This window comes from Chiroxiphia lanceolata, chromosome 15, assembly GCF_009829145.1.
Source record: "Chiroxiphia lanceolata isolate bChiLan1 chromosome 15, bChiLan1.pri, whole genome shotgun sequence".
In the NCBI taxonomy this organism is placed as follows: Eukaryota; Metazoa; Chordata; class Aves; order Passeriformes; family Pipridae; genus Chiroxiphia; species Chiroxiphia lanceolata.
The window spans coordinates 8,524,542-8,548,656 of record NC_045651.1 but is presented as its reverse complement, the minus strand read 5'-3'; the positions used below and the strand labels follow the sequence as shown (position 1 = coordinate 8,548,656).

Genomic DNA, 24,115 nt, shown 5'->3' with positions numbered 1-24,115 from the left:
TATAAACCAACCTGCTCTAGGGCTTTTACCACAGGAAGTGTCATTTTTTAGGCTGGTAACTCTGCAACTTTAAAAAAACATGGATGAGAGATCCAGTCAGAGCTGATGGCCTGGCACAGCTGAGCTGCCTTTGTGTAGCCACAGCTGGGAATTCAAGGAGACACTTCCACAGGGAGCAAATTGGCCTTTCAGAGGTCTCCCACCCCCTGGACACACTGCTAACAGCACAGCACAGCTAGTTCAACACTAATTTGTGCATTTTTATACCTGGACTCACAGCAAATTCTGGACATACACAGAAAACACCTGTGGGACTGTGGGAACCAGAGGCATTTTCAATACACAACAAGCACACATAATCAGGGGCAAATAGCAGCAGTTTTTTACTGACCATATGGAAAATCTGCATTCATGAGTGAGCACGACCCAGCCCGAGAGCTCACTGGTTGTGTCAGATGGATCCTGTGCTGATACAGCTGTAACCAAGCAATTACACATCCCTTTTTCTGCCTGCCTGAAGCAAAAATTCAGCTTACAGCCAGCTAGTATGTGCAAATTCATGTTAAAGAGAGTGGAACCAACAATTAGCAACTTACTTTTCATAGTACAGAGTCAAATACACTATTAAAATGAAATTGAACAGTACAAAATGCTTTAGAACATATCTTCTGTTTCCAAGGTGCTAAACATGGGGGTTTTCCTTTCCCCCAAAATGTATTTGATAATTCTTGAAACTACCACAGATCACCAACTTTGCTACATTTTTTCCTGCTTCTGGCCTTCTTTGCAACAGCTGTAGAATATTCTGTCCCTTTGAAAAATGCACACAAGACACAAAGATTGTGCTCAACAGGTTTACTCAGACTGGACTCTTAAATGCTCAAGAAAAAGGCACAGATTAAAAGAGACTCTGATGACTCTTTTGAACACAGCAAATGGAATTCTGTTTATAAGGAAAAAAAATACTGCTATGAGTTGTATGGGCTGAAAAGTTCAAATATTCTTCCCTGTTCCTAATTATTGGCCTTCATTAAAATGGAATTTAAATTAAATTGTATAAACATATGAAATAAAGTCTCAGTATTAGGAAGTTTTTTTTTCTTTTGTTTCCTCTATGTACAAATCTTAGTATACAATTTTTACTTTTCATTATACATTTAACTACATAATCTTTTTTCCAAAATGAGTGAGAGCAACTGCAAAGTATGTGTTTCAAGAAAATGCTTTGCATTCGGAAAGGATCCACCTGCTTTCTTGGCCAGCAGTGCCAATGAGAACTGAGGGGGGGGTGCCAGACTGGGGGAGCACCCCTCAGATGTAGTCGTCCTCCACGGGCTCCCCGTTGACGTCACAGTAGTGGATGAAAATGGCCACGACGCGCTGGAACACACCCTTCTTCATCTGCCGCAGCTCCGAGATCTCCTCCCCGATGGTCTCCATGCAGATGTCTGCAGACAACTGGCCCTTCCTCCGGGGGGCATAGATAGTAGCTGGGAAGGAACACAAGAATAAAAGCTAGAATGTTTCCTGCAGAGAAGTTCACAAGCCAATCTGCTTTGCGTTAAGTCTTGGAAAGCAAACGGAAAAATCTTCCGTTGAGGAGCTACATTTAAGGGATATTATTCAAGCAGAAGAGGTATTCTGCCTTCCCTATACTGAAACCTTTCAGTAGCTCCCATACTTATTTAATGTATGTCAACTTCATGCCTGTGAGTGAAGGGAATCCCAGAGCAACACAAACCGTTTCCTGAGGCCTCTCTGACATGCTTCCATGTTATCCATTCCAGTGATCGCTTAAATGTTTTGTAAACAAAAGCAATTAAGGATAAAGCAGAAGTCTCGTCTTTATTTTTAGGGCTTTAACATCATGTTTAATCTAATTACTCTTTTAAATCAAACACATTTAATTTTTTTTGGTAACTCAGCCTACATACTGATGTACAAGCATTAAGTCTATGAATCAGTCTAAAATAAAATTCAAAAAAGAAAACCAGAGAAAGGTATAGCAGAGAAAATCTCTTCCTCATCCTCTTGAGATTCATGCCCTTGAAACAGAGCTAGATAAGAATATCCAAAACAATGTCAATTAAAAATATCTCTAACGAAGGAGATTCCAAGATGTTCCTAATTAAGTAGTGGAGGAACACACTTTTCTCTGCTACCACGCAAAGTCTTCAGTGGAGCCCTAGGAACTGCCTAGTATAATATTTGAGAAGACAAGCTCCTAAATGGAAAGAGGCATATCTATAACAAAAACTAATCCACATCACCTGTTCCAGAGTTTTCAAGTCCAGTTCTTTCCTCTTTTACCCCAAGTTTGAGTTTTCACATTCTCTCTGCTGGACTCTCTTCAGCCTACCTTAACAACCTTCGCAAAGCAAAGCCAGAGGCAGCAGCTCAGCTGAGCCTTCAGCACCAATGCCAGTAAACTCTACAGAACATAAATTGCTGGGACTACACACCACAGAATTAACTCTGTGTATGTTTTAAATGCATCCAGATGTGACAAACTTATCACACTTTCAGGCTGAGCACCAGATGGGCTCTGCTTCTGTCAGTGTTAGGGGCCCCAGCTGCTCCTTACACTGTTGGACTCATCCAGCTCTCAACACAGTCTATCAAAAATAGCCCAAGAACTAGAAAACTGAAAAATAAAGGTCAGCTTGGGACAAGCAACAAGTCATTTGAACACATCAAACCAGATTACGCACTTCTTTCATCATCCTCGAAGTCGTATCTGGCATAGCTGTTGGGCTCTGCTGTTCTCAGGGACCTCAGCCACGGGAAGTCAGTGATCATGGAGTAAGGAGCACCATCCACAATGCCTAGGAGACAGACAGGATGAGGATCCAAAGAGCACAACGTCGCTCCTGCAGCATCATCACTCTTAAGTAAACTTGATTATCACATAGACTGGTCACTCTAATGCAGGAAAAGCATCTCCTCATTTCATTCCCCCACTGTGCCAAGGTTCCTCCACTTTCCTCCCAAGAATTATTATCCATGTCTCTTGTAATGATGCAAAGCTACTTATCTCAACAAGAGACCTGTCACCAGCTTTCAGCTGTCTATGAACACTCACCTTCTAGAGTGTAAATATCTCGTCCCCAAGGGTACTTAGTGTATTTCTTCAGGTCTTCTTCAGTTCGTGTAGCTTCAGGGAAGAACTCATATTTAATAAGCTCTCTAGAGAGAAGGAAGAGATTATAGCCAGGAGTGATAGGAAATGGGAAGGTGGGGGGGAAGAAAAACAAAATGGGAAATCCTACTGCACAACCTTTCCTTTAATGAGCCTGAATCCATAGAAGCACTTCTCCAAGACCCTCATACCAACTCAGAATCAATCCCTTCCCTTTGGAGAGCAACCACAGCCAGCAGGTACAGTTTGGGTGAGAAACCAGTGAAGGTATCATCTTTGAGCACACCTTTCTATCCGATTGAGGAACAATCCAACAGAGCTGCAACTAAACCAAACTTCAGAAGTAAATTTGCTCTCTTAGTGATTTTAGTGCAAAGCCAGCACAACAAAAACACTGGTTAAAAACAGTTGGATGAGAGCCACCTCCTGCTGATGGGAATTCTAAGGAGCTCATACTGATTGAACATCACCTTCCACAGAAACTAGTTCTTGGAGTAAATCACTCTTTTTTAAAGGTAATTTGTTTTCAGATTTGAAGATATTTCTCTGCCTTCCTGACTACTTCAATGTACAATTGCATTATTGCTGCATGAATTATATGATGAATTCTATGGTTATTGTAGGAGAATTTGTAGTATTTCCCACATGGAGAGGTTTATAGTCTGTGTTTTGTATGAGATGCATCTTGACACTGAAATTCTACATTGCACCATCTAGAATTCAAATTTCCCTAGTCACCAAAGCTTTTTTCTTTGATTTGGTTTGACAGAACCCAGCAGGTCTGACTGAAGCTGCAGCTGCTCCCTGAGCAGTGAACACCTTTTCTGCACAGTCCCTGAAGGGCAGGTACTCACTGGTTGATATTTGCTATCGTGTCCATCCAGCTCCGAACTCGCACCTTGTTGCGGACATTGGGGGGGTTACTGAACTCATGAATGATGCAGATGTGGTAGGGATAAGGGCCACTAAAGATCTTCTGCTCCAGAGTCAATGTGTCAACCTGGGAAAAGCAGGAAACAAAGACTGTGACCAACAGAAACAAAGAGGTGTGATTTTAGAGTCAAGAGCACACAGACATCCAAACGCCCCAAATTCTGGGGGAATGTGTCCAGTGAAAACAAATTTTAACGACATACATAATTAAATACATGATTAAAACTTTCCTAGTGCAGCTTTGTCAATGAATCTTCTCAAGTAGTGGAATTGGATAGGAAATGTCTATTTCCTGATGTGTTTCACAATTCCAATATGTAAGCAAACTTCATAAAATTACATAACAGTCTAAAACTACATTCACATCTCAGAATTTGCCTCTGGCTTAGGGGGATGGGGATTGGTGGTTTGGTTTTGGGTTTTTATTACCCCTTCATTTTTATCCCTCATTGGGAGACCAAGCCAGAAAGCAGGAGAGAAGCAGCACCACAAGTACAATACGTAATGCTCTGGTAAGAGGGATAAAGTTAAAACCCCCCAACATTCCAGATCTTAAATTAAACCCTCTTAAATACATGTGAAATGACCTAAACTCACTAAATGTCACTTCTTACAGCTCCCAGTACCACAACTGTCTTAAAACACTGTTCAGCATCACAAGAGGATGCTGCCTTCAGCAGAGTTGTCTATTCCAAACTCTAACTGCTGTTACTAAATCTAATAGAATAGACTTAGATCAAAGATTTCAGATACCTGTGCCTATGTCATGCTTCTGCTTATAGCTATAAGCTGGCTTACAGTATCACTTAGCAGCTTATAGCAGCACTTAGGTTCTTACAGTTCCTTTGAGTTCTCACAGTTTCTTTTAGTTATTCAGTTTGAAATTAGTTCAGTGCATTGCAATATCTTACAGTATCTTCTGATGCAATGAATGCTGGAGATAGTAAGATTAAGCCTTAAAACTCGGTACCATCCAAGTTCCAGATTCTGCAATAAAAGCCTTGATGGTCTAAAGTTTTAATAAGCAAGTTTCTCAGAGTTGTGTTACTGTAACATTTACATTTCTCGCATCAATTGAAAAGCACAGGCAGAACTTCAGGTGTGTTCACAATGAAATCCAGGCTGGTTGTGTACCTGCTGCATTGGACGAAGATAAATGATCCTGTTTCTTTCTGGTGGCATCCTGAGAATCTGATCCAGAACCTGATCCATGTTTAACTTCTTGCACTGGGCATAGTCAAACCGATTGACAACTGGTGCATTTTCTACTTTCAAGTGTTTCAATACACGGCACCTTGTAGCTATAAAAGAGCAAATGAAATTATTAAAAGAAACAATACTGAAAAGACCTTAGGAGCCTCCTGTCAGAGATTTTCAAGGCTGACAGTTTCTAAAGAAGGCAAACAAGTAATGTAAGTACCAGAGAATAACTGAAGTTAAGCTGGCAATTTAAGTATATCAGAGAAATACACCAGCTGTTCATTTCTTCCATATTTTGATCAAACTTTTAATTCTTGAACTTGTAAGAAGGATCCTTTTAAAAGGCCATGTCAAATTTCTTCTAACAATAACCTTTTTCTCCCTTTGTTTCCTTTCACAAAGCCTCCTGAAATGGTCTGTGGACTGCCACAATTGAAAACCACTGACTTCAAAATCAGATCAAATATAGAGTATTGTGAAGTCACACAATGGAAAACAAAGCTATTTCCTTTCTAGCAACACTGCTCATTTAACCAAAATTTAGTTCAAAATCAATGTATGTTCTGAGACGTACTCTGGAATAAAGAAATCATTTCTTTATTCTCTGCTAAGTAGATATATGTCATGTCAGAAGAAAAGGTCTTAAGTGTAGATGTTGCAGAAAACAGTAAATGATCCAATACAGGAGCAGTCACACACCCTGGCATGTGAATGTAATGCAATCTAAGTGCTATAATTGAAAACAGATTTTTATCATGTCAAGGAGGAAAGTATCATCATGTCAGCTAAATAATCTATGGAAGCATGAAGAAATGAGAGAATAAAAACAAGCTACTCTGAAACTCATTTCATCAACTTCCAATTATTGTATTATCACTCTCCAATAAACTACTCATCTTCCTAATTGTCAGATAATTTCATCTGTTGATTTGCAGATATTAATCTTTATTAAACCTGTTATAAGGAAAGGCACTCAAACTGAGAAGCAGCAATATTTGGTGTTCTAAGCATCAGCCTGACAAGCAGCAATGCAGCTGATGAATACAAAATAAGCAGTGGACTGACTTTAATTGTTTCAAGAATTTCTAATAATGCCAGATGGAGGAGACAAGCAAAACATGAACTACATACCATGTATGAACATCATTTTGGGGCAGTCTTTCAGTACCAAATCTGTTATTCCACAATTGGTCAATGTGATTCCTACAAGGTTTTTGGATTTCAAAGTCAGTACCTGATGAAAATTTAACCAAAAAAAAAAAAAAACAAACATGTATGACAGGGTAAAACCAAATAAAAACTTACACTGAATTTTAAAAGATACTGCCAGATATGGAAAGATATTAACTGCATACTACTCAATATAATACAGCTTCAGTTCACTTCAGGTATTTGAAGTTACAGAGTAGGCTACTGGTGATTTATCAGCTATAGCTGATAAATCTGTAGGAAGTGAAGAAAAAGCCCTTACTTGAACATGATCATCTTCAATAACTGGGTCACTTGTACTTGTGGACTTGTCAGCTGTCCTTTTCCGCTTGGTAGTTTGCCGTGGCTTTGGCTTGGCTACTTCTGGAAACAAAAACATGGAAAAATCTTTCCTCTGTTACATTTCAGGATAACAGTGGAGGCATTCCCTGGCTGAAAATGGCCAATCAGAACATACATTTCTTACAGATCAAAACATCTGTGTGGCTTGAAAACAACTTTATATCTTCTTGCACAAAACCCGCTTTCAGGTTTGTGCTCAGAATCATTCACACTAAATAACCTGGGGCAGGGGGGTGGGTTGTTTATAGATGAAAACACAGGAATGCTGAACCTACAAGTTCAACATCACTGAAAGATGTGGAGCCAAGAAGAGAACAGAAGATTAATTGTTAGGCTACTGCAGCAAACAGAACAACCTTGACAAATATAAGAACTAAAATAGCTTTAATGTTTGAATAGTAGAAATAATCTCAAACTACTTGAAAGTCTGCTCTTCATAACTGTCACTAAGTTTTTCATAATATTGCAAAGGATACCCAGGTATAAAATACTTAACATCCCCAAGTTGCTTCTTACTCCATTTCATGCACCAATGACATCAAATTCCTGCTTGATTTAAAGGATGAGTCTTCAAAAAGAAATGACCACTACCATTACTTCCAACAGTAAGAGAAAAAAAATGCCCTAGAATTAATTTTCTGTGATTAACAGATCAAAATTAGAAATTATTTTACTAACAATAAGCCTCCTTTGACTTTTTTCCTTAAAACACATGTCATGTCCAAGAAGATTCCCAGTCAAGATAGATGTGCAAAATATTAAAGTCTATATACAAACTACTCACAGAAACATGGAATGGTCTGGGTTGGAATGAAACTTAAAGCCTAAATTCCACCCCCCTGCCATGGGCAGGGACACCTTCCACTATCCCAGGTTGCTCCAAGCCCCGTCCAAGCTGGCCTTGAACACTTCCAGGGATGGGGCAGCCACAGCTTCCCTGGATAACCTGGAATGTACCTCACAACCTTCACATACTTCATGCTAAACTACCATTAACATTAAAAAATACCTCTTTTCTTACTTATAATAAAATTCCATCTATCTATCTATATATATATAAGCTATTATGTGGCATCCAGTGGGCTGTGAGCTTCAGAATTCTGGCCACTGCTTTAGGGGATCAGGTTGAGAGATGGAATATTAATACTCGACTTGTGGCACCTGTGAATCATCATCCCCAGGGAACTCTCTGACAGTTCCTGGAGTATGTTCAGACAGTGAAATACCTCCTAGCCTGATTCTAGGAAAAATTTTCCAATTTTGTGTAGAATTGTTTGAGATGCAGCCTTGGGCCAAGAAATCTTTACAGAAGGTTTAAAGTAACATAGGGTTTAAAATGTGAAAAGCTTCACTACAAATACAAACTAAAACAAGTTTAAAAAAAAAAACAGTACAAGTGTGGCTTACATTTTGATTGAAGTAAAAATCAAAATTACACAAGTCATCCTCTAGCCAGTTAGTCTGTGTGATAATGCTTTTAAAATTTCACAGTCTTTAATATTTGGCTTAAAGCACTGTTTAGAATGAGTAAATCATTTAAGAGAAAGAAAAAAATCTTTCTAATATTAAACACAGTTTGTTACAGAAGCTGAAAACCACAATGTCCTTTATGTTAGAATAGCAGAAAGCTGTCATATTCAAGGCACATTTTTAGACCATTTATGGAAAAAACATTTCCAACTGTGCAACAAAGCATTTTCAGGTTACACTCCAAGGAGCTGTATGTTCTGTCCTAGTAATGAAAAGCCCTGTAACACCAGGCAGAAGCAGCCTCACTGTCCTATGTGTAAAATACAGATTTAAAAAATAAAAATGGCATATCAAGTCTCATATTCTGCCTCAGGCATCAGCTAACACCTGATGCTTCAAAGAGGAAAAGTGCATAAAGACATACACATAACTGTATGGAGCTAGGAAAGCAAGTCTTCTTATATATGCTAAATATAGCAAATACTCAACCATTTTTCTCCACAAGCAGAACAGATCTTTTTTCCTGACTAACAGCTGAAACCTGAAAACAGAGATACTCTCAGAAAGATACCCTAATTTAATACTGAGATCTAACTGACTTAGCTTCATGCATTGGTAACGGCTGAGGATAGAGGGGAAATATTTTCTTTTGATTTTTGCAGATTAATTATTACTCATAATGGGCAAGGTAGAAAACTGACATTTTAATTTAACAGGAAGATCATCTCTTCAATCTGAGATGTGTCTAGCTGCAGAACAGCATCCCAGGTGATTCAGGTTTCATTAGCACTTGGGCACATTAAGATAAACTGGAAAAACACCAGGACATACTGTGTTTGAATCATTCCATGTTAACAGAGGTACGAATTTCCTATCAGTCTTTTCTACCTCCAACACACACAGATTTTTCAGTTTCATTTTACTTGCCAGATTTTCTCAACAAAGAATCCTGGATATATGAGGTGGTGCCAGACTAAGATCACTATTTTGGAAACCAAGTATATTTGAAAGAAACAGCAAGTTCCCTTCTCACATTATTTTTTTCTCCCTTCATTCCAGCCCTTCAAGATTTTTATTTTATTTTATGTAAAATGTACAAACCAATAATGTGAAGCACAAACCTATTTAACAAAAGGACCATTTTGAACAAGTTTGATCACCATGCCTTATACACTTGGAAGCAGAACCCAATATGCAGGTCCACAAGCTTGGCCCAACTATAATTACTGGTTGATAAAGTACCAGTTATTAACCTTTGCCTTCTTGCCAAGATGTAAGTGTACCTGCTGTCTTCCTCCTTTCGAAGGGAGGATTTTAATAGGGGAGACAGTCTTATGTTCCAATGAATAACAGCCTTCACAGAGACACAGAGCTATCAATAGAAGTTGCAACTGCTTTTCAAATGAGTAAATCAAATACTGTTTAGAATGTATGGATAACACATACAGAAAGACTTGCATGGAGAAAAAAAGTCACTGGTGTTTTCAGAGAAATCTCTTATTTTACCTGGTCATGGCAGTGACATCAAGTAATTTCTGTTCCATCAGTATTCAGACCCTTTGACAAGCCACTTGGTTTTCAATTATTAACTACCAAATTTCATGTTTACCACCGGTACTACCTGTGGGTGTTGCAGCTGCTCAGCGCCGTCTCATGGCAGCACTGCAGCTTACTCAGCCGTTACTATCTGTGTGTAAGTCATACCTGGCTCCGACACCAGAGGGACGTGGGACAGCTTGCTCCTGGCTCTGGTTAGTGGTCGGCGAGGATACTCCTCCTTGTCCTCCAGCTCACAGCTCCTGGGCTGTGTGCCCGTGCTCTGCTCCTCGCTGGCAGCCCCACAGGCACTCCCACTAGTCCTCTCCTCCCCTGTGTCTCCTGCAGCCCCACAGTTTGGCCGTGTCCTAAGTGCAAAATCTGCCCCAGCGCTGCCTGGTCCGTTCCTGCAGGCTCCGCTCGTGGATGGACATTCCCCATCACAACGCCCACTAGTCCTCTGCTGTGTGTCCTGAGGCTTGTAGGAGGAACACCTGGAACAAACAGAGCTCTCCTCAGTCTCTCTCTCACTGGAACTTTCCCGTTTACAAGGCGAGCAGACACACTGCCTGGATTCCTCTCCAGCTGCTGGGCTGGTGCCAGCACAGTGGCCATGAGCTGTCTGTGCACAGTCAGGGCTAGGAGAAGCAGCACTGCAGGAGCTGGATGTTCCCGTTGATCCTGTAGCATTACTGCAGCTTGCATAAGGATCTTTGCTTTTGTTCCTTTCAGGCATGTCACTTGCTGCTTTCATGTCTGCTTTAATCTGCTCACTGGTTACTTGACAGCCTTTTTCACAGCTGCTTTCCTCCGTGTGGAACTGCTTTGTCTGGCCCCCTTGGCTGGCACTGCATCTTTTCCGCAGGGGTGTCTTGCCTTTACCACTCACTGTGAGAATCAAGGAAGGGAGAACAATGAGACAAGCCACAACACAGCTTAAATAAATGCTGAGTGCTACTCTGTTAAAGACTACTTAAAACAGAAGGCAACCTAGAGGCCAATGACAAATCTCATCAGGACCATGCTACGTTATGGCAATTATTAATATTTCTAGCAGTTGCTCACTCTCGGTGATGTCCTGCAGCTATTTTTGTAGTGATGTGCTGGGGTGTTTGTCAGTAAATGAGATACAAATCTGCCAGAGAGGCTCATATTGTCACAGAGTAGCTCACTGTTTAAATAGGCCAAAGAACAAAAATATGAAAGACACACTAAGAATAGAATCACAGAATGGCTCTAAGGGACCTTAAAGATCATCTATTTCCAATCCCTCTGCCATGGACAGGGACACCTTCCACTGGACCACACTGCTCCAGGCCCCATCCAACCTGGCCTTGGACACTTCCAGGGATGGGGCAGCCACAGCTTCTCTGGGCAACCTGTGCCAGGGCCTCCTCACCCTCACAGGGAAGAATTTTTTTCTAGTATCCAATCTAAATAGGCTTTTCTTTTCCTTAATAGGAGGTATACAAATGAGGAATCAAATAGTTACAGAGACAGTACTAAAGTTCTGCTTTCAGTTGCAATCTTCAGCTCCCCCTCCTGGGTATGGAGTGTGGTGTCAGTAGGTAACGGCAGGCTCAGTTCACAGATGAATAAAAAGCCACACCAAACAATGTACAAATCACAACAGGAACTTAATCACAGAATCATTTAGGTTGGAAAAGACCTCCAAGACCACCGAGTCCAACCTGTGACCAATCACCACCTTGTCAACCAGACCAGAGCACTGAGTGCCACGTCCAGTCATTCCCTGAACATCTCCAGGGGTGGGGACTCCACCACTGCCCTGGGCAGCCCCTTCCAATGCCTGACAAACCTTTCTGGGAAGAAACTCTTCCTGAATGTCTACAGTCTTAATCCTCTCTGCTAATTACACTAATCCAAGCCCCAAATCCTCATTATTGACAGTACAAAAGTTTATGCAAATTCTGTCCAAACACAGGTTATTTCGTCCTCAAACCAGAACTGACACTCACACTTATAGGCACAGCACTCTACATGTTCCCAAGCTGGAACTGCCAGTCTTGTTGAAATAAATGTACTAAACAGGAGAGGGACTGATGTGTAGGGAGTATGCCAGTTACAGCAGGAAGAGCCATTACTGCTTTGCTAAGTCCCAAGCTTTGCAGAAATTAAACTAGTCCTAGACCAGTGTATTTCTCAGTTCTTCACAATGCCAGATTTTTCTGTTAACTGCTTAGCTAAATATTCCTTAAGGCTTAACACTATATTTACTTCATCTGACAACACAGTTGCAAATTTGGCTTCACAGACATGATAAATTCTGGTCACTTGGAAATCCAAAAGAGGAGCTGCAGGTTTCTGATCAGTGTAGCACCACTATTTCTTTGTTTCCATACAGTATCTGTGATTGAAGCTCAGAGAAATATGTCCTTCTAGATTCATAACAAAGCTAGACATAAAACTGAACAAGATGGAAAGACTGAAGCTTAAAAATAAATGTTGCTTAACAGTGCCCAGGAACCCATCCGTTCCACACCTGAAGGCTCTCTAGTTTCCACTGGATCTCTGCTTTTCTCTTCTCCATCTGAGTAATTCTGTGCAATGCTGTTGGAGATGCAGGCTCTTGAAGTCCCCATGTTTTCCTCCTCATCTTCACTGTCTGAGTCATGGATAGTAATAGGTGTTGCTTTTACAACAGGCTGAATGCCACTTGGTCCTGAAAAGTAGAATATCAACAACTTCATGTAAAAATAAGCCAAACATGGATTAAAGTGCTGAAGAACTTCTAAAAATGTTTGAAAAAAATGGTAAGAAATTAATTTAATTAAATTAGCCAACCATTCAGTGGCTCCTCCATTAAAATCTAAATAGAAGAAGAGCATTTCAGCACTAAAGCATTGTAGTTTGGAAGGGGAAGAGTGTCACAATGGAAAACAAAACACAAGGTTTCTGTAATGTTTCTCTGCTTCAGAACAGCTTAAAGGTTCTTCCACAACTGTATGAGTAAACTAATATTACGAACAGTCCCTGAAACCTCCATCACAACGACAGAAATGTTGGCCAGAACATTGGCATTTATCCTTCTAAATCTTGAAAAACTGAGCAGATCCAGCATACAAGGATGTTACTTTGTGTTGTTGGCATATTCAGTAGAAAATTATGTTGTCCAGCAAATAGCGGCTATAAAAGAGATCAAGACTGCTTTGTGTCACTAACACAAATAAAATTAACACTGGAACAAGTTGTTCTGGCTTGAAAAAAAAAAAAAGGCAAAAAAGAATCCACATGCTGCAGTGAAATAAGTAAGGCCATCAACACCAGAGGCACAAGACAAGTTCATTGAGGCCTTCTGACTCTTATTATACTGAGCACAAAAACAAGGCTTTAAGATCAAGGTATTTCACTCCATATGCAAAGAGAACTCTGGACTGTAAAACAGACTTTAAAACAGAATAAATTTCTTCACAGAACTGAGCTGTGCTAGCATCACTATTCCAAACACAACAGACAATGCAGCTAAAGAAAAGCATCCAAAACCAGACTCATATTGAAATATTTAACCCCTCAAGAAGGAGATACCAAAAGGTCATTTCTTTCCAAAGACAGAGTTACCTGCTTGCTCTTCATCCACCTCCATAGGAACAACAGCTTGGCTGTGAGCCGGGAGCTCATTCTGGCCCTGCCCAGCAGCAAACTCCTCTTCCTGTGCCACCTCCTCCATCTCATTCAGTGCTGAAAAGATGAAGACGAGGTCAGTAATAGGAAACAGAATGAACAAAGCCCACAAGCACCCACAGAGAGTCAGAATCACCAAGAAATAAGTAACAGCTGCCCTGATTCCTTCAAGGACTCTCTGGGTTGCATAAAGTCGCTCACATATTTGTTCTACAACTCTTTAGCCAAAGCCCCAGCCTAACTTTTAGGGTTTAGTTCACCCAAATTTTCCACTCCTCCTCGGAAGTCTTGTTCTACCACAGTGAGCAGCGTAACCAGGATTTGCATATTCATTCCTTCCAATGACTTTTGCCTTTGCTGGGAAATACTGAAAATATACCATTCGACACTGTGATATTCTCCCAGCTCTGACCAGAGGAGTCTAGAAAATGCTTGGCACTTCCCCAGAGGAGTCACACAGACTGTCCCTTGCTAACACCTGTACTGACACACATCACTGCCCTGCAGTGTGCCTGTAACAGCCATCAGACACCACACAATGACAGCTTTTATCACACAGGTATCAGAGACATGCAGACAGCCCCCCGGAAGGATTAAAGCTACCAGGAACTGAAAGAGCAACAAGCTTTCCATATATATCTTCTCTATCACCCTATGTATGTCAGTGCAAATAAAATCACTTCCTACACAGGTTCACAAAGATTACCCTCAGCTGCAATCTGCTGCTCCTCAGCTTGACCATCTTGCCGCAGTTCATTCTCCTCATTCTGGTCATTTGGGTGTTGGTGATTGTTGTGGTGGATGTTTGGGTTATTGTTATTCTGGTGGTTATTGTTGTTGTCATTGTCATTGTTAGAGTTCTGATTGCTGACTAGGGCAGAGGAGACCCCAATTCCTGTGCCTGCACTTAGGCCCACACGAGCACAACCCTGAGAACAAAAAGCAGGTATTAAGATTTGAAAAATCTGATAAGTTACCTCAACAACATTCCCTAACGCCAATAGAAAAAGCATTCTGCTGGTAATGTCTGGGATAGCACAACACTACTAGAGACACTGTCCCTCATATTTCCTTATGCATTGCAGAGGTCCATCTTCAGGTTGGTAATCCAGAAAACTTACACTCTGTTGAACTCCTACTGAAAGGGAATTCCACAAAGCACATAATTTTACTTTATTGTTTTTCATTTGCTAAAGGATCATATTACATTAATACAAACAGCAGATTATATATATAGCCTTCCCAGAACACAGCAGCCTCAAGATAGAACTAGTGACTGAAGAAAGCAGTTTTTTACGTAGGCAGTTTCCATTGCATTACAGCAGCTTAACAAGGATTTATGTTACAGTGTGGGAGGGGACAACACGAAGAAATAAAATTCCTAAGCCTTGAAACCACTCCAGGAGTGGAACAGTACCCTTATTTCACCCACTACAAAATCATAAAAACCTCTTAGCATTGTAAACAGATCCCCAAGTGTGAAAGAAATCGTATAAAAAGCAGCAGCAAAATGAAGTATCCACAAAGACCTCAACAGAATCAATTTGAGTCTTATTTTCTGGTCACATATTCATACAAGATCATACCTTACCGCTGCTCCCATTTGCAGAAGCATCATCATTCTCCCCAGCATATCATGATAATAACAACAGCAAACCAGAATAATTTTATTAGCAATCTATTTAATTAATTACAACCTTTAAAAGAATGCGTAACAGCTGGAACACACTGTATTTCCAATGAGCTGGCAACAATAAAAAGCAAAACCATTCTCTGAAACTCACCTTAGGAGGTTCTCTAAACATCTGGTCCAGAGAAATGAATTCTAAGCTTGGCAATAACTCGATGAACTGACTAAAAGAATCCAGCTTTATGGCGTGGCAGCGCACCAGGGTGAGGTCAACCAAGCGGGTCCACCTCGAATGATCTGCGGGAGAGAAGGGAAGCATTTCCTGAAGGATTCCCATCTCACTTGCTTGTCATTATACCCCTTTCAGATTTGAGAGGAGCACCCTCTGTATCTCCATTCTGACTGTCACCCAGCATCATTATGGTTCCAAACCAAGCACCATCTACTGTACTTACTAAGAAATAGAACAAGCAGTACTATGAGCAGAGAAATTCTGGTTTACTAGCACAGTAATTCATATAATAGCTCCAAAATTTCAAAGGTGTGCAATACCTGTGATCCAATTATTTGGGTTATGTAGATGTGGGCAGTTGTAAATGACCAGATACTTGATGAAAGAAAAAACTTCATTTACAGCTTTCATACCAATATCTGTAATAATTCCTGGATTTTCAACCACATCAGCCAAGCCGTACCTCACCAAGTCCGTACTCGTCATTTTACCTAAGAAAAAGACAGTAGCAGACACAGCAGTAAATTTGCCTTTTATAGTATGATTTTCTAACTCCCTATTTTAGCCCCTTTTCATAAAACTGATCAGATTATTCCTTCAGTTCAGTAAAGCTGAGACTTTCCCAATTTCACTAAGTGTTTCAGGAAGTGAGGAAACATATATGGCTGTATGAAATCAGCAGCCTCAATATGGGCAACGTTAATATTCTTTTTAATTACTCTTAGCACATAACTGAAAACACATAATTCACATAATCCTTATGTTTGTCAAATAATTTATGTATATAAAAAAATGTCATACACTGTAGTAAAAACTCATCAACGTATCCTAGATGAAGAGTTTCAAACTGTGGAAATTCCAGTTCAGCCATCTTCAAAGCAGAAAAAACACCATCTTTGGTCAAGGAAGGCTGGATCCGCACTTCGTGCAACCTGATTGTAATTAACAATTGTTAATTGTAATTAAGAATTTTTCCTATTAAAATTCATGCCAAAAGACAATTGCCACAGGAAACACTCAAGGAGATGACCTCTCAAAATGAAAGAATTCTTTCAACTGTGGCAGGATTCAGAGGCTATCTGCTGTATCTTTATGGTAGTATTTGACAGTTACATATGTTTTTGTATATATATAAAATATATAGTATACATAATATTTATTATTTACAATATGTGATTTATGATGATATATTATTTATCATTAATATATAAGAATATATTGTGAGACCAACAGCACCACACTTTTCAGATACAAGTCTTATGACACAAATGAATTCAGAAACAGACATACTCCAGTTGTTTGAACCACAGAACACTCCTGTTATATCAACTTTAAATGTGCATTCCGTAAACTTTTGACAGTTGTTCTGCTTCTTGGACTTCATTACTAAGTCATTTATTTTCAAAAAGGAGAGGGGAGGCAAAGAGAGACCTGAAGGCCAGTACCTTCGTGCAGCAGTTATGATGAGGTAGCCAAGATCCACTTCAAGTGCATTCTTGCAAGCTCCCAGAACTATAGTGTGCAAATTCCTAAAACCACCTGGCAAATAAAAAACAACCTTCTTTCACTTCAGTCACAGATCACTACCTTAAGCCTTACACGTTTCCATCAGTGTTGTCAAGTGAATGAATAAAACACATCTTTTTTAGCAAATCAATAAAACCAATATTTGCACCCAGCTCTCCTCCAATCCTACTAGTTCTGCTCACCAACAACTGCAGCTGAAGGCAGGTCGTCAGTCAAGAGTTAATTGCAGTTAGAATATCAAAACAATACCAGATAAAAAGCATATTTATCACCATAACCATGGTGCTAACCATTCCAAACTTGGAAATAAGGATCGAGAAAAGATATGCTACAGACAAAAAAAGCTAAGTTTCACATGCCTCCAGTATTTGCTAATACTTTTATTTATTTACTTATTTTTGTTTAAGTATGAGGGACAAAAACTTCCATACCTGATCTCCAGCTATCTTCTACCACGTGCTGGATAAGTCCTCCAAGAAATGGAACACGAACCAGTTCTAAGTGCTCCAAATTTCGAGCAGAAGCCAGGCCTGTCACCAGGGGAACGTACTTCAGAGAATTTGTGGGTCCTACACAGAAAAAGCCAAAGACAAAGCAGGTTGCTCACTTGACATCATTGAATTGATGCTTTCAATGACTGTCACATGAAAGAATTAAAAAATGTCCACGTATATCCATCTAGATCAGGAAGTCAAGAGAACCACAAAGCACCAAATAATATACAGGACAGGGGTACATTTCTGTCCAACACCACGAATAAAACAACAACTGTTTTCAGAATCTTGAATTCCAAGACTTCCATTTACACTTGGTGCCTGAGCAACTTTAACAGAATCAGATTTCCTACATGCTCTAACATCCCCTTCACGTATGAATCCCTCTTACCAGCACAGTTCCTCATGACAAAAGCACGTAAGCTGATACAAAGGAAATCTTTAAAAGGCTGTGGTTTGGTGAGTCTCACCCACTTCAAATAAAGGTGCCTCAGCATTGGAATACAAGGAATCTCAGGGACATTCACCCCTAGTAATACATAAACAAAACAAACAAATATTTTAAACAAGCTTGAAACCACAAACTGTATGACAAATTTCTGGCTTTAAAAAGGAAGTTTTTCTTTGCTATGTGGCATGTGAGAAAAGCTGTAAACACTTTAAGTACAAGTTCTTCACCTCGGTTTGTCAACACAGTTTTTCAGAACTTGCCTTTTGAACCTGCTATCACATATACGGCAACTAATATCTCAGAGATACCACAGCCCAAAGTCCCTTTCTTAAAAAGAATTACAATCTTGCAGAGTTTCAAAGCCTTTAAGGTAACCTGTGTTGAAGCCAACTACTTCATCATTACCACACTCACCTACTAAGTGCAAAGTCTGAATTTTAGCTCCTATAGGTATTTTCAGCTTGTTCTCAGGAGGAATTGGAAAAGCACCATTACGATTACGAAACTTCCCTAAAATGTGAACTTGTGGCATGTATGTCCAAATAGCTTCCACCAGCTCTAAATGAGAGGTCTCAACACCCTGGATAAAAGGAAGCAAAGCAAATGCTCTAACACCAGTTCAAGCAACAACATCCTCTTAACTACATAAACTTCTCAGTAGCACACTATACGCAATGCAAGGCGTTATCTCACTTTAATTTCTAGCAAGACTTGTCCTTTTAAAAGCAGAGGGATCAGTTTTAATTCATTTCTGGACTTAAGAGCACCTGTGACTCCCACCGGTGCAACTAAAAATAGTACTAATTAGCAAATAGGGTCATGATTAACTGCTCCTCTGTACAGCCAGGTCTGAAAACAAAGCCCTGTAAGCAGTAAGTCCCCATCACATTTCTTCTGCTCTGTTAACATGCACCATCTCTGCTGCTGAAGGAGGTTGTCTCTCGAGTCCAACCACTCACCAGCAAATTTGGACAGGCCTGCAAAGCCTCTAAAACTCCAGGAATGCTGAAAGCTTCATGGCCACGGACTCTGCGTCTTTCAAGATACCTGGGATGAAGACCATAAAGTTGTTCAATGTCTGGCATCTTCCTCAGCAGCGTTAGGAAACTGGAATCAGTGAAACCTAAGATGACAACAACAGATTTGGTATTTGTGTGACAGCAGACACTCAGCTGTAAAGGGAAAGCCAAATACACTGTTCTCTTTATGTGGCAGTATAAATTCTATGGTGTTGAAAGCTGTACTCAGTGAGGCAACAGCTTGTCTTTTACTTCCACAGTTTAGAAATCATGGCCTACGTATTCTTGGCCTAGAATTTTGCAGGTTTGCTACAGTTTTCCTCCAGTAGAATACAAGGTAAACTACACTCTCTCCTTTCTCAGATGAAGGACCTCTGCAGACTGTCAGGCTTCGTGTCTCTATTTTTCGTGGAACTCCATTTATCAACTACATGGCTCAAAAAAGCACCAGCTGGATCAGTTATATCTGTTCATCACTATTCACCACAGCTCACATTTCTCAAAGAAACAAGATGGTTTCTTTAAGCAAAGATTTATTAATCTAACATAAGAGAACACATAAAAAGGATTTTAAGCAGGTAAGTCACCTTAGACTAGGTCTAACCACCTGCCTGATATGAGCTCTAATAAATCTCAATTTTTAACTCCTCTAACTTTCAAATTCACTCATTTTAGTCTCTCCCCCAACAAATCCCAGCAGTGTGATTTAAATCCAACAGAAATCCTAATACTCACAGGGTTCACCTCGACTGACAAATTTATCTATTGATCTGAAGATGACTTGAGGTGTGACATCAAAACTTATTCTTACATTGTTAAGTGTTGGCAGATGAGTTGCTCTCTCATTCCATTGTATATTTTCCTGCCTGCATGCAAACAGCCTCTTCATGGAATAACCCTTGGATAAACTCCCTTACAACAATCAGACAAACACAGATTGTATTTACAGATGGCTACAGAGAATACCCATTTCTGCTACCGTAATACCCAATATTTGTATTATACACACAGAGATAGAAACTTTCCAAACCACATACTCAAGGAAGCCACCCAAATAAGCCAAAAGGAATGAAACATCCAAGTACTTTTACTGCTTTTGCAAATTTACTTTGCATGTATAAATGTCCCTCTAAGTGGCAGCAGAGCAGCCAGTGATGCTCAGGGTGTTTCTCACCTGTGGGCATGTACTCCCACCAGCGGCCTGCACACAGATCCACAACCTTCACCACCCGCAGGTACAGCGTCACCGCTTCCTTCAGCTTCCGGGACAGGCATTCCATGCACATGATATCCTGCAAGGGAAGGTACCTTTGGGGGAGGAAAAAACACCCCTCTGATTTATCGAAGCTGGATCCTTTTTGATTTTTATTTTTTTTTTAAACTAAAGCACATCCCAAGCCTGACTGCACAAACTCATGTATTTCTAGCGTGTAATAACGTTCGTTCAAACAGAATTTTCAGACTGCGCTCAAATAAAATGTGACATTTTGCTAAGCAGAATGACTCATCAATTTTTGACACTGAATTTAGACTATTCAAGGTACACATATAATATTAAAACAGAGAGATGCTTTAGTTCTCTAATAAATTATAGAATTATCAAATGGTTTCGGTTGGGAGGGACTTTAAAGCCCATCCAGTTCTACCCCCTGCCATGGGCAGGGACACCTTCCACTATCCCAGGTTGCTCCAAGCCCCATCCAACCTGGCCTTGGACACTTCCAGGGATGGGACAGCCACAGCTTCTCTGGGCAACCTGTGCCAGGGCCTCCCCACCCTCACAGGGAGAATTTCTTCCTGATATCTAATTTAAACCAAACCAGATTCTGCTGACCAAGCCATTTGCCACAGTAGTTGCTACAGGGTTTAATTAAACCTGGTTTCATTTTTTAGTACATTCTACACGCTCGATTTGCAAATATTTTGGAATGTTGTTCTTTTCAAATAACTTGTTGGGAAAGCATTATGTTTTGGACACAATAGGGATGAGTAAACATTTTGGAGAAGGATTTTATTGTAGGGAAGATTAAATACTCATCCCAGTTCCTTTCTGCACACTATGAAGCAGATGCAACAATGTCAAAAGAAACATCTCAGCTATGCACTACCTGAGATGTATCTCTGCTCTAAAAATCAATGTCTATACACCAGTGAATAGAATTATATCAATGATTTATTTCTTCTTTGTTCTATATTCATGACACTCACATGAATTAATTTTCTAAGTATCCAAATGAACTCTAGAACTGAAAAAAATAACATTTACCATCCCTTTTTATGCACCAGTTCACTTGTGGTACAGCCACACTTTCTGAATACTATGTGTCACCAGCATCAATGCAGGTAAGACTAAAGAAATAACAGAAAACTACATAACAATAAACAATAAATTGACTTCTAAAGAGCTGCTCACCTAAAGATGTGGCAAAGCACTTCATGAGAGAGTTGGTTCATGTAATCTTTTGGCTCATCAGCTTTGGTAGACTCAGAACCTTCCCTGTTTACTGAACTTGGTTTCACATTTTTCCGCCGGGGACCCATATTTGCACCAATTTCTGGTGGAAGGAAATGTTCACAATGTTATGAAATTCAGTGCAACTGAAAGAGAAAAGGGACAGAGCAGAGGAGGACACACCAGTTAAGCTGCAAAAAACAAGTTGTAGTTTGTTTAGCACAGGTCTCAGACACAACCTGACAATGATTAGACAAACCAGACAGTTCCTCTAAGCAAAGGGAAATGGACAAAGAGGAAAATCACCTCAGGTTCAACCAGAGATCAATTCTTTTGCATGAACAAAAGGTCTTCAGAGATACCACCCTGTGGTCAAGACAAATCACAGGAAAGCTGTGCAGAAACTGCAGATGTCACCAAGTCAACACCAACTCAAACACTCCAGTGAAAAGAAAGCCCAAAGTCTCTGTCTAGCAGAAAAATTATTTCTTTTTGAAAAAAAAAAAAGGGCTCCTAAAATGCCTCCTCTCAAAAAACGCCCTATTACAAGTCCTCAAACTAGGTCCTCTTCGAGGTTAGAACACCAAATAAAATATTCAGGTTGCTTACTTAAAGATCAAAGCTGCAGAAAAACTGAAAGTCATTGCCTCAGCAGCAACGTGCAGGAAATCCTGTCCTCCTTCCCTTCACTGAACTAAAGTGTTCATGTCTACACTGTTCCTGCAGCACACATGGGCTGAAACAACACTAATGTTCCATTTAAAAACATACAAAATCATTAAGAGAAATAACAAATAAGTAATTAAATATGAACTCAGTGCTACTATGAGAATAACATCTTATACAGATGTTGAGAGACATTTTCACAACTGTATCTAGCAAATATTTATCTTATTCTAACATAAGACAATGTAAAACAACATTAAGACGAGAACAAAAATGCTCTCTGGTGAAGAAAATGCTCTCTGGTGAAGAGGGCAAAGCATCACTAACTCAGTAAACCTGTTTAACAGGTTGAATGCCAAAATTCAGTGGATGAGGAAAAACAACTTGTAAAGAAAAGACAGATTTTGGAAAACTTATCAGCAGAGCCTCTGGTACAGCCTTCAATGTGATGTAAACACACCTCAGTGTTTGCACCACATTATGTGGAAGTGGCAACTGAGGAGAAAAACAAAATATCTCATGGAAACAGAAAAAATTTTGCCTTCTCCAACACAAATTATTTATATGCTGGCACAAAATTTGAAACATTGACAGCCTCCCTGTGATCTAATTGTTGAAAAAACACATGACTTTACACATTTTTGTATGCATTTTAAGTTAACAGCTGTATGTTGTCATGAATTTTAAATAGTGATATTAAAATAAATAAATTACCACCTTCTGCATGTGAATACCATGAAATATATCTCCACTCCTTTGGATTGGTGGGAATTCTCCAGCCAGAGAATAAAGACACTGAGTTTGCTGCCTGTTCTTATACTGCCCTTCTTTTTGGTGCTCGCTGGAAGGGGTCAGTTTGTTAGTAATTCTCTGTTGTAATGTTGATCAACTTCATGAAGCCTAAATCTGACTACTTATGACACTGGATTCCAAAGAAAACAAGTATTACATGGATTCCCAGTCACCTGGGATGACTCAATTTGAATAGAGGGCAGGATATAACCTAAAAAATTCCAGACTGCTGCAGCCACGTGCTGGGGTGCAATACAGCATTACAGAAAAGTAAAAGGACTGTGACATAAGACAGAGAAATAAAGATAATATCCAACAGGGCAGGAAGAATCCTGTAAGACACAAATTCAACGAGTAATACCTGCCCCAGGTTTGGTCCCTGTCATTAAGTAAAGGGGAAAAAGAACGACCTCATCCCTATGAGGATGCAGTTTGTGCACAATGAATGCTCCTCCTGGTACTATTTTGAGCTAACGAGCACAGCTTGAGCATCTCATTCTACATTACCAAGCTGACCCCATTTTAAAATTAAATAAAAATTTAAAAAACTGTACAATAAAAGCTGTACAATAAAAAACGGAATTTTGCTGCCCCCACCTCAGTTAATTCACGAGAATGAATGCTGTAGGAAACAGCAGCTCGACGTGCCGTGTTCTTGATCAGTAGCTACCACACTGAACTTAAAAAGCTTAAAAAACCACGGGCAGACCGCACAGAAAAGAAAAATGTGGAGAGAGCAGCCAGGGACGGCCTGGCAAGCATGAGATAAGTAGGGGCGCTCCTTATGGGGAGGGGAAAAGAGAGGACAGGCTTGTTCTTGCTGAGATAAGCGATACAAAAGCAGGTTTCCCCGCAGACCAGGCGCCGCCGCTCCCTCAGCGCTGGGGGCTCCCTCCCGGCTCTGTCCCCGTCCCTCAGGGCCTGTCACGGCGGGCACGGCGCGAGGCCGCGGGGACGGGCGGCGGCGACCGCGAGGAGGGTGGCAGCCTCCGGGTCACCGCTCGCCGCGCCCCGGGGGCTCAGCCCGGTTCGTCCCCCCCCTCACCGCCCCGCAGCCCCTCACCTGCCCCGCGCAGCCCCGGTGTTGTGGCCGCGGGTGAGCCCCGGCCGCCGCTTCCTGCGCGGCCTCTTCCGCCTCCGCCTCGCCCCGCTCCCACCGCCCCTTCCGGGGACCGCCACACCCGCCCCGCCGCCATCTTGAGCGTGGCAGCGCGGGCCGTGCCCCCGCCGCCATCTTGGGGGTGGCGCCGCCTCGGCGCGTCCCGCTCGGCGCCGCCATGTCGGTGGTGGCTGAGCCCTGAGGGTGGTGAACGCCCGGTGGGCGCCCTGAGAGCAACTAATGAAACCCCCTAAAGAGCTGGTGGGGAGTTGTGGCACGGCA

General features: G+C 40.8%; 1 protein-coding gene across 4 annotated transcripts; it reads right to left on the bottom strand.

Moving 5' to 3' along the window:
• Positions 1-359: 359 nt before the first annotated feature.
• On the bottom strand, positions 360-23,881 carry FBXO38 (F-box protein 38). Of its 4 annotated transcripts, none has more exons than XM_032702968.1 (22): positions 23,798-23,881; positions 21,238-21,422; positions 19,999-20,132; positions 18,765-18,928; positions 18,220-18,385; positions 17,746-17,883; positions 17,292-17,429; positions 16,779-16,872; positions 16,135-16,265; positions 15,654-15,824; positions 15,256-15,398; positions 14,178-14,400; positions 13,409-13,528; positions 12,333-12,512; positions 9,998-10,717; positions 6,744-6,844; positions 6,404-6,506; positions 5,207-5,373; positions 3,994-4,139; positions 3,083-3,186; positions 2,712-2,825; positions 360-1,490 (listed from the first exon to the last, which is right to left on the bottom strand). In XM_032702968.1, the coding sequence occupies exons 2-22, from the start codon at positions 21,363-21,365 to the stop codon at positions 1,312-1,314; spliced, it is 3,564 nt and encodes a 1,187-aa protein (XP_032558859.1). In that variant the 5' UTR covers positions 21,366-21,422; positions 23,798-23,881; the 3' UTR covers positions 360-1,311. The 4 variants fall into 4 exon arrangements, with proteins under 4 accessions (XP_032558859.1, XP_032558858.1, XP_032558860.1 ...); XM_032702967.1 differs by having other exon boundaries at positions 21,238-21,379; positions 23,798-23,875; XM_032702969.1 differs by lacking the exon at positions 23,798-23,881 and adding an exon at positions 23,332-23,625 and having other exon boundaries at positions 21,238-21,379.
• Positions 23,882-24,115: the final 234 nt, after the last annotated feature.

Coding starts and splice junctions, on each gene's coding strand:
- FBXO38 (XM_032702968.1), bottom strand. CDS start 21,365: ATGGGTCCCCGGCGGAAAAATGTGAAACCAAGTTCAGTAAACAGGGAA. Junction 16,266..16,778: donor ATCATAACTGCTGCACGAAG/GTACTGGCCTTC, acceptor AATTACAATCAG/GTTGCACGAAGTGCGGATCC. Junction 4,140..5,206: donor ATCTTCGTCCAATGCAGCAG/GTACACAACCAG, acceptor TGCTTTTCCCAG/GTTGACACATTGACTCTGGA.